Here is an 11,407-nt window from a genome sequence, read left to right on the forward strand (position 1 = left end):
GGTTTCACCAAGGAAACAAAGAATAGAATCAACTTCCAAACTAGGGCTCAAAGAAATGGCAGTATTTGAGCTAACAAAAAAACGAATAAGCAACCTATATTTGTTGCACATGGCTTTGAAGTCAATTCAAGTAACAAGTTTGGAGGCTGAAAGTTCATTTTCTGCAAGTGGTCTATTTGTCACTAAACTAAGGTCAAGGTTAAATGATGAAACACTTAATACTTTATGTTTTTTATGTGCTTATTGTTTTAAGAAACGTAAAAATAATCATTAAAAAGACTTATTTGTTTGCTTCTTAAATGTATTCAATGTAGGTATAAGACAATGTTGCTATATATATTTATGTTTTTGCTGCTGTTGTTCCCCTGAAATATATATAATAAAAAAATACACTAGAAAACCAGAAAACCGGTTTTTAAAACATTGAAAACTGCGGTTTATTCAAAAAATCGGTTTTAGAAAAAACTTAAATATTTTCTTTTTCTAGCAGATTCATTTGTTGGTTGTTTAACTTCAAGGAATTCTATTTTTTTTTATTTTTTTTTTTTTGTTTCTTGCTGTTCTTGTACTATATCAGATAATTCTGAACAGCTAAGTTTTCCTTGTTTCAACATATCGTTTAATAGTAAAAAAACTATTGTTAATGTTTTTTAAACTATTGTTTATAATGTTTAAATTGTAATAATTTTAGCAATATACATAAGGACTAGAGGTCCCAGTGTTTTTTTGTTATTGTTGTTGTTGCAATTTTATTAATATATAATTTTTTTTTTGTAGTTAATATTTTATTTAATATAAATTAAAGTTAAATTCAAGTATAAAAAATTTTATTCTTACAGAAATAATAATCTTGTTGAAAGCGGAAGCAAAAATTCAAAATTATTATTATACAACTTTTATTTTAAAATTTAGCACTAGAGGCTTTTTATAGTTTCATCAGTTGTGCTATTATAAAAAATATTAGAACATTTTTATTTTTGTAAAAAGGAAATTATGTTTATGTTGCTATGAGCTACCATTGTTTGGTGTCTTTTTAAATCGGAAGTGTTAATTAAAGGTATCATGTTTCTGTTCGTGTAAATGGTTTTCATAAGATAATAAATTCTTTTTATTTTTAAGTTCCAGAAAAATAAAATGCTGGAAAAAAAAGTTCCATAGTTCTATTTTTGTAGGAAGGGGGAAGCACAGGCTACCTCTCCCCTCCCCCTCAAGTACCCTCAAGTAGATAACTAGTTGAAATAAAAGTCTCATTTCTAAGCTATGTCTCATTTCTAAACAAATAATATTTTTAATTTACCAGAAAAAATACAATTTTATACTTCATAAGCTTTCTTAGTATAACCACAAAGTTTGTCTATTTTGCAAGTTTTATGGAGATTTTCAATAAAAAATATACTGTAATCAACAAAGAAAACTTTTTAATTGCAAAGTATATGTAGTGAAGGCAAAGTATATGCAGTGAATTTTTTTTTTTAATTTGACTTTTATTTTCAATAAATAGGGATGGTCTAAAATGATCAAAAAATTTTCTAGCGATTTTAGCGTGTTTTAATTTTCACCAATTTTAATACATTTGTAATCTTATTTGTAGAGAGTCTCCTCAAACTGAATAACCCTAATGTAAATATATCTCTATGTCTTTATATGTTATATATATATATATATATATATATATATATATATATATATATATATATACACTCATATCTTTATATAATATGTTTTTTTCATAGAGCAATAAAGAAGGAGTTTTCATCGTTATCTGAGAAACGTCAAACTTTGCAGGGAAAACGAAAAGCAGGGTTTTCTGATCCAGCATTTTATAGACAGTTTCCTTGTAAAAGATTCAAAATAGGTATATGTGACCTTGGCATAAACTGTAAATATTCGCATGAAAGTTCTACCAATCCAACTGATCAATCAAATTCAACAAGTGAAAGCTAATTTTTTTATTTACAAGGATTTTTAACAAACTTTTTTGTTACAAATTTCTCTATCTGTAAATATTTTACATGAAATATATATTAAAAAAATCGTTAAGATTTTTTCATGTAATAATAAATATTGCGAGCAATTTAATTTTGTAATTTAGGGCAAAACTTTAGACTCTTTTTGACGGAAACATAAACATATACTTTTGCTTTTTTTATAGAATTAAAAAAAATTACTTTAGAAAATGCATCGATTTTCATTCTGCATAAAATCTCTTAATGTTTCTAATACATTTTATCGAACTTTCATCATTTCAAATCAAGGTAGATTTTGAGTTATATTATTTTTTTTGATTTTATTTATTATAAATTCTTTGTACTTTTTCAACAATTGTTATCTTGTTCAGGTTTGAACAGCATGAAGATGCAAAATGAGGTGTTTATACTTTTTTTAAATACATAAACAAATTTTTTGTTTTAAATTTTATTTTAATTTTATTATTTATTTAAAGAAACTATTGTTTTTATTTTTATTTGCTATTATTTTTTAATTTTTTAATTTTGTAATATATTTTTGTACTTGTTTTGTAGATAAAATCCCATTCTTTCATTTCCTTATTTTTTTTTGTTTTTATTTTTTCAGGTGCCATTAATTAGCTATGATATATTAGTCAAAAATAGGTTAAAAAAAAGTGATGCTCGCATAGATCCAGGAAGTATCTATAAAACTTACCCTAATGCTGAAAAGGCTTTAATTGGAAAGAATCCCAAATTGAGGTTAGTGAAATTAAAACATTCACCTTAGGGCGGGTTATAACCATGGTCTCCTATTCTACCTGAACTGTTTTTTTGATAATACAGGGTAAAGGTCCTAATGTTTTTTTGTAATTTTTTAATGTTTTTTTTGTTTTTGTTTTTGTTTTATTGTCTTGTTTTAGACTTGAAATGTATTTTAATGTTATTGAACTGTGTTATTAATCTTAAAATACATATATATCTTTACTTATTTAACCTCAAAAGCTAGTGGTGATAACAGCATGGGATTTTGAAGGCCCTGCATGAGAACAACAAATAAATTTTTACGCGTTGTTATTTTGAAATTGCAAGTATTTTGTAATTCTAAATATTTTAAAAAAAGATCAAACACCTAACCTTCACTAGAAAATGTGATTTAAAATGTAAATTTAAAATTTTACTTTTAAAAGATGTAAATTTTTACTTTTAATTTAAATGTTTAAAAATAAATTATTTTGAAATATAATATGCACAAGATTTTCCATTGTTGATTGTAGTGTCCTTTGTCCTCTCCCCTCTGTGCATTATTTCCTTTTGGAATCAAAAAAAATTGCATTGTTCATTTTATAGAGAAGTTTTAAAGTTTTTTTATTAAATCTGTAAGTATGACTTGCTTTTATTACAATAGAAAACTTGCAATTGGAGAAACTTTTTGCCATAGATGGTTGGTTTATTCAGACTCTTAAAACTTTGAATTTTATTTTTGCTGTCAACTTTTTGTTAATAAATCAAAGGTAAAATTAGTCTCTGATGGATGCAATAAATAAAGATACTTGACTGAAATGTTAAAAATAGTGTCTTAAATAAAATATGCTAAATTTCTGACCAAATAACTGGTGGCCTCCTTACTCTCTAGATGTTAATCCTCTGATCTATTCAGTGTGGATCTAGTCAGATGCTTGTGCAAAATTCCACCCACTTGGGCATTTAAGACCTCCTTTGCCAAAGCCTGGGATTGTATTTCCAGTGATTATATCCAGAAGGCGTGCCATGGATTTAGAGGTCAAATTTAAAAAATTGTTAAGAAAGAATCTTTTTTAATTAAATTACTTTAGACATGGTAGGAAACAATTTTTATTTTATAAACTTTTTTGTAATAGGATATTTTTTTCATAATAAAAAATTTGTCTTTTCTTTTCTATTTAGATAGTGTACTGAGTACTACCTGTGATTAAGTCAAGTTTTTAACAAATTTAAAAAATGACCAAAGTATTAAAAACTATAAAACACAAAAAACCATTGTCATAACCAAGTTCTCTAAATCTATTGTTAACTAATATTTGTGGTCTTCAAAATAACTTTTCTTCTGTTAAGTCTTATCTATTGCAAAAATCACCAGACTTATTTGCTCTTTGTGAGACTAATTTGAGTTCAGCTGTTTCATCTTGTGATCTTAGTGGTAATGGTTATCTTTCTTTAATTCATAAAGACTCCAATAGTCACATTCTTGGCCTGGGCATATAAATTCATAGGAATTTGCCCATTATTCACGAAACTAAGTTTGAATCCACAGACTATACTTTTATGTACTTTTGTTTAGCATCACTTTACTCTATCATCTTTCTTTTTGACCTATGTTGCTCTCCTTAATCTCAAGACTACACTCTTTTCAATGTTATTTCTGATCAAATTGACTGAGCTGACTCTTTATCCTTCAGCCAATATTGTTGTTGTTAGTGACTTTAATGCTCATCACACTGAATGGCTTGATTCTAGTGTCAGTGACTGTGCAGGTGTCACAACTTTTGTCAGGCCCACCTCTTTTGCCTTTTTTAATCTCTAACACAAATATTCAATTTTCCAACTCGCTTTCCAGACAAATTCAAATCATTTATCTTCTCTACACGATAGTGTTTTGTTTCTGATCCTAGTCAGTGCTCAATTTCTCCATATTCACCCTTATGTACTTGTGATCACTGTTTGATCTCTCGAAAAACTATTACTTGTGATCACTGTTTGATCTCTCGAAAAACTATTACCTCATTCTTCTTCATCATCAGAATCCCCCTATCATTGTACCTCTTACAACTACCTTAAAGCTTACTGAGACTTTTTTTGTTGTTTTCTTTATGATGTTCTTTGGTAGATATCTTTTGTCTTCTTGCTAACAAATGTGCTTCTTATGTAACTTCTTGGATTCAGGCTGGCATGGAATCTTTTATTCCCTCTCAACAATTCCAAGTCAAGTCTCACTCTTCTCCATTGTTTTCTTTTCATTGTGCTGCTGCAATTTCTAATTATAAGCATTACTTCCATATCTATTGCCAAAACGATCTCCAAAAAGCAGATGTTTGTTTACTGTTTAAAAAGATTTTGTCTTATACCAAAGTCCGCTATTCTCAGGTCACAAAATCTTGTATGTCATCTCAAAAACTAGGCTCTAGAGACTTTTCGAGAATCTTTAACAGTGTTAAAGATTCTTTTATTATAAAGTATTATAAGGACAAATCTGTTATTCCTCCTCTCTTGCGTTGTTTAGATATTGTTAGCTTTTTTTTAGATTTTATCAACTCACCTAAAGACAAAACTGAATTGTTTGTTAAGAACTTTTCATCAATTTCATCTCTTGATTCCACATATCAGATCCTACCTAATATAGCTGACAAACAAGTTGATCAATTGCTTGACACTCGTATCACTCAAGCGTCTGTATCTTGGACGCTTTCCCACTTAGACCAGCATAAAAAGTTATGCCAGAAAACTTTTTAAGTTCAATGATATCAAATTTAACCTCCGAGAGTTTTAAGTTCATTTTTCAAAATAATAAAAAAAGTTTCATTACGCATACAAAAGCTGAAAAAAAAATTTTCATTAAAAATAAAATTTGATATCATCTCATAAAAGTATTCTCTAAAACGTGATTTAAAAATATTTGCAAAAAGATTATACAATAATTCAAAAGAATAAACATTGTCATAACAATTTCATTTTAGTTTCTATGCAATAAAATCTAAAGTAATATTTTTTTTATAAAATGATTATTATTTTTGAAATTTTTATATAATTTCATTTGATTTGCTTCAGTTTCATTTTTTTTTATTAGCGACCAATCGAATTATTTAAGCCCATGTAACACCACTAAATGATGGATTAGTACATCAATAGGATCATAATATGGGATTGTCAGAAAAACAATAGTTATTTTTATTATTATTATTATGGCAAAAATTCTATAATGGATGTCTTTCATACATCTTGTTCTCTTAATTGATGTATGTACTCTGTAATTGATGTAATTGATATAATTGATCTAATTGATGTATGTACTCTGTAATTGATTTAATTGATGTAAGTCACCACAGAGGGATATTTAAATGTTTACAATGATAAAATAATAGGAAAGGGAAAATAGTCTTTAGTTCAATCATAAACAGTTGTAAAAATATAAGTATTTGCATCAAAGAGCAAAGCTGAGCTGTCAAGCCCAGTAGGGGAAGATGGGGCACAGTGGGTCGGATTTCTTTATTTTTAAATTAAGCAAAAATTAAAAAATGTATTTTATTTTTTTCAATGCAAAAAGATTGAGATATATGTCCTTCATGATAATAAATCACTAAAACCCGAATATTTATTATCCAACGGCTCACAGAAAGGTTTAAAGTGAGTTGTGTTATGTTATTCACTGTACCCAGTGCTGGGGCACAGTGAATAAATAAACACAGCCGTGAATTAATGATAATGAATAGGGGCATAGCGAAATAACTTTGAGGCTGAGGGAGTAAGACACTGCACACTATACTTTAGGCATACTTTTATTAATTAGTATATAATTGAAAAAATAGACATTTTGAAAATTGAGAAGAAAAATAAAGAATTTTATTGATAACAAAACTTATAGAAATATTAAAAAAATTAAAAAGTTATTCGAGTATTATATTCATAACTTAAAACTAATAAATTTATTTTCATGTAGTTTGTTAAAAATGCATGAATTTAATTTTTAAGATCATTAATGGGGCATAGTATATATGATATATGAACACATAAAATGATTACATTATCAAGATGAACAAAATTCTAGTCTTTGAGAAAATGCCTCTTATTCATTGTGCCTCTCGATCCACTGTACACCCACTTCCCCTATAGTGAGGAAGAAACTGAGAAAAAGAATAGCAAAGTAAAAGATATGTTGAGCAGATGTTCAGAACAAATTAAATTCACTCTAGTATAACATGTAATTGTAGTTATATGTCAGTAGTGCATAGAATAAAAACACAAAACTCATGCATAGAACATCAATATGTGTATCACATCTGCAGGGTGTATTGCATCTGCAAGGTGTCATTTGTGTACTTAAGTGACAATAGTGTTTTTCAAGGTTGGTTTTTGAAAAACAATGTACATTAAGTTTATTACAATGAATTAAAAAAAAATATTTTTTAATATTCCAATAACGACTAGACAATCAAAAGGTTTCAGGAAAAAACTTTCAACTGATTATTTTGTTTAATATTTTTAATTTTTATTCTTTTTTAATATTACACAGAACAAACATTGATAACAGATGATTTTTTTTTTCTGAAGTTTTATTATCCTGTATAAATATTTTAAATAAGTAAATAAAATATGAAAACACAAAAGTTTCTATAATTTTTTAAAATTGTTGCAAACATTTTTAATTGTGTCAATCAGTCAAAATAAAAAGAAATTGGTTATTATTAATTGCTTTAACGAAATTTTCAGTTATTTTGCTATATATAAAGTTAATAATTGAAAGTAATATAATATATAATTTCTATATTAAAAATTTTATTAATTTTCAGTGAAATAATCTTTAATTTAAACTTTATTATTAATATTTACACATTAATGAATAAAATAAATTACTAATATTGTTATTCTAATGCGAATTTATTTTTCATTCATTTTTGTGATAACCACGGCTACCGCTTCCCAAAATATATACAGGTAGTTTAGGTGATGGATAAAAATAATGTATAACTTAAACTAATCTTTTTGTTTTAAATTTAGTTATTTTTAAAAATTTCCAGGTATGTATGGGATGAACAAGATTGCAGTAACTCATTTCCTTGCACTCCTGAAGAAGCTCGCCTCGATCTACTTAATTTTCTAGAACAGCGTGATATGTGGATGAGGAGAATGAATTTAAAAATTCCTCAGTTTTGTGTCGGAAGTATAATAAAAGTGACAAGAGCAGATCGTTTAGCTCCAGAAGGTTGGACCAGGTTCGGTTTTTTTTTAAATGAAAACATATATTCAAAGTAAAAATCGTAACGTCTAACTCGTGCCAGCGCGTAAACAAGAATGCTAAAACAATAATGATGCTGAGTTCCACAGGGTCTTGACTAACATAATACTTATATTAATGATTTAATGTTAAAAATTAACTTGAATATTCTCTTAAAATCTACGATACCTGTCATAAACTTATGGTTCTTTTACGGATTATAACCAAGTTTTTACAGTTGATACTTGTACTCTTGTCATTACTTCGCAATTTTGAAAAATTTGGATTATTTAGCGCTCGTTAATTTTTTGACTTACATGTCCTTCAAATAATGAAATGTATTTGGAGCATTCTAAAAAAGTCTAATATATGTTTTAGTTTGTATTTTGTTTTAGATTTGTTGGTATATGTATTCACAAAAACTATAAACAAAATATGAAAGGGGCAAACTTTACTTTACGAAATGTCCTATTTGATGAGCCATTAGAAATTCGTTATCCTTTTTACTCGCCTCTTATTCAAAAGATTGAAGTGCTGCGTCATGAAAAATGGGAGAATGAGTTACATTGGAACGGTCTCAAATTTCTTCGTGACTACCCCCCTGCCTATAGTACTATAGATGAGAATATGGAGGCCGAAGAGTATACAACAGAACCGGTTATTAGACGTTGGACGGACGAAGACAAAGATAGAGTTGCATCTTGGTTTAAAGACATTTATAAATCTCGAAAAAGATGATTTTGCATACCATTTATTTTATTTTTCAAAATGTAAAGTTTTACATTAAGTGTAAAATTTTCACAAAATCAAAAGTCATTAAGTATTGGTTTATTTTATTTTAATGTCAATTCATATAATAGTTATTCATTTGTCGAATTAACATTTTTTAACTTTTTTAAATATTTTGTTCCTTTAAATGTTTTATATACTTAGTAGTGCTATAAATATCCTTAAATTAATCTTTAAAATCCTCAAGATGCCCAGTAAGTCAAAATCCAGAAAATATCCTAAATAGAATAATTGGAAGATTTTTTTAAATTGAAATATGATGTGACCACCGAAAGATGATAGTTTTTTAGTTAAATTTCGAGATTCATCATTTTTTGAACCTTTTTCTTGAGACTTTTTGTTTTCTTTTATTATTATTATTGCGAAATTTTTGTACCAAAGTTTTTTTGCGTCACTTTTTTAAAGATGATATGGGTAAAAAGGGAAAGCAGAATAGTATCAAAAAAAATTGCTCGTAAAACGGATTAATATCAAAATTTTTTTGATCGAAACGTTTTTTTGGAATTAATATGAAATATTAATTTTAAAGAACTGATTCGAAAAAAAAGAAATACGGATTCGTTTAGAAGAAATAATATCAAAAATGCCAATACGGATTAATATCAAAATTTGGATTTAGGAATTGTATCGAAAATCTAGCAAAGAGGTAGAACATGCAAGGAGTGTTGCTACATCGATTGAGGGTTTGGCTTAGGCTGGCAGTCTATCAATTAAAAATAACTGAATCATAATCCTTTTTTTTAATTTTTGACGATATTCAATTTTTAATTATTTCGATGTTCATCATTTTCTTTTAATTTCTATCTTATACTACTTTTAGGATTTTCGATTTCTTTTTTGACAATTTGATTTTATTCTTTATTTCGATATTCCGGAGAGTCCCTTTTCGAATTAGTTCAGTTTGTCTGTTTTCAATATTTTCTGTTACTATTACCCGGTAAAAACACATAAGAAACTATAAAAATTATTTTTGACACTCATTTTAATTTTAGACTGTCGCTCTTTAGAACTTGGAAAAAGTACGCAAGAAGAATTTTTTTATTTGCTTAAGGGTACCCCAAGAAATGTACAAAAAAATGTATTGAAACCATAGTAAAAATTTTAAAAACCAAATGTTAATTTTTTTTTAAGTTTTATTACTTTTTATTTTATACTTTGCCTCGATATCCAATTGAAAAGTAAAGATAAGCAAATGTTTGTGAAATGATTACTCAAAATTGACCAATCATTTTATTATGAAATTTGGAACATGTTATAAACATAATACCGAAAAAGAGAGGAAATAAATGAGAATTAAAGCATATTTTAGAAATGAAAAAATAACTAACTCTAACAAATTAGGCGAGTCAAACAATAAGTTCAAGAACTAAAATAAACAAAAACCTCTCAAATGAATTTTTAATTACTGTGAAGAATAAAATGTCAAAATTTCAGCTCTTTTGCACAATTATATATCGAGTAACCGTTTCGGAAACTTTTTAAAAATGTTTTGTTTATATATCAGTTGCTATGGCGTTGTTACGGGATAAAAATACTGATTTGGTAGTCATAATGTTAAGGGTTTTTTAATCTGTGAACAAAAAACCACTTTAAAATTGACTTTTATTTCATTATAGTTTTATTTTATTATAGTGGGGTACCACTTTGAAAATGAGTTTAGTTCAAAAACTAAGAAATACTACTAAATTAGACAGTAGTTCTTTCGACATACAGTACATCGCAGTAGTTCTTCCGACACACAGTACATCGCAGTAGTTATTTCGACATACAGTACATCGCAGTAAATCTTTCGACATACAGTACATCGCAGTAGTTCTAACATCTTTCGATTAATGAGTAAATGTAAGAGCAGTGAAAAAAATTTTCAATTGTAAAATTTATTATTTTTCACGAGTTTTTACACTACAAAATTTCTCTAGCTCTACAAAATTTTTCACTCAAACACCATAATGAAAAAAATCTTTATAGAAATGGCGCTAATTATCAAACCACGAAAACCAAAATTTGGATGATTTGACAGCATATTGTTCAACTTTTACAATTAAAATTTGCGAACAAAATTACGTTCATCGCTAACATTTGTCATGAAAAAAATGCATTTATTTCCTATTATTAAGGAGTTGTGTAAAATTAATCATGATAATTTAGACGAGGCTTTTCTACATTAACTTTTGTAGTCTTTACCGTAAAAGTATTAATAAAACTGAAATAATCTAAAAAAAACTCAATATTTAAGAACCTTCTTAAGACTTTTGGAACATAAGCGAAGTTTGACAAGTAACATGAGGAACATGAGCGAACTTAGACAAAGATATAACATTTGTCAGGTAATACGTTGCAGTAGGTTCAGGTAGAAAGAGCAAGAATTGGAAAGATTTAAACAATAGATCTCAGGTAGTAATATATCGATTAAATTTATACAAATTCAAAAAATAGTTTACTCGCGTAAATGTTAAATATTATTTTGTTTAAAGTTAACAAATTGGTTGAACATTATGCTGAAACCTAACCTACTCAAAAAGATTTTGTTGTTCTCGTAGAAATTCTGACAAAATTAAAAGCATATGAAAATGAAAACCGCAGGTGCCTTGAGCTAAAAAATTAGTATGATCTTTCTGATGAACATTTCAAATTATCAGAAAATCATCCATAATACATAATGCAGATATTTATCCTTTACTTCAAAAAATATAAAAAAAGAAAA

At 27.1% G+C, this 11,407-nt stretch overlaps 1 protein-coding gene across 1 annotated transcript in view; it reads left to right on the top strand.

Annotated features, from left to right (window-relative positions):
• The window catches only part of LOC100201984 (tRNA (guanine(26)-N(2))-dimethyltransferase), a 74,745-nt gene extending 66,011 nt beyond the window's left edge, over positions 1-8,734 (top strand). The window contains exons 7-12 of the mRNA XM_065792036.1: positions 1,734-1,933; positions 2,174-2,255; positions 2,339-2,367; positions 2,575-2,708; positions 7,718-7,912; positions 8,310-8,734. Coding sequence (XP_065648108.1) covers positions 1,734-1,933; positions 2,174-2,211 — 238 coding nt within the window. The 3' untranslated portion in view covers positions 2,212-2,255; positions 2,339-2,367; positions 2,575-2,708; positions 7,718-7,912; positions 8,310-8,734. The remainder of the gene's footprint in view (positions 1-1,733; positions 1,934-2,173; positions 2,256-2,338; positions 2,368-2,574; positions 2,709-7,717; positions 7,913-8,309) is intronic.
• Positions 8,735-11,407: the final 2,673 nt, after the last annotated feature.

Source organism: Hydra vulgaris, chromosome 03, assembly GCF_038396675.1.
Source record: "Hydra vulgaris chromosome 03, alternate assembly HydraT2T_AEP".
NCBI classification, from domain to species: domain Eukaryota; kingdom Metazoa; phylum Cnidaria; class Hydrozoa; order Anthoathecata; family Hydridae; genus Hydra; species Hydra vulgaris.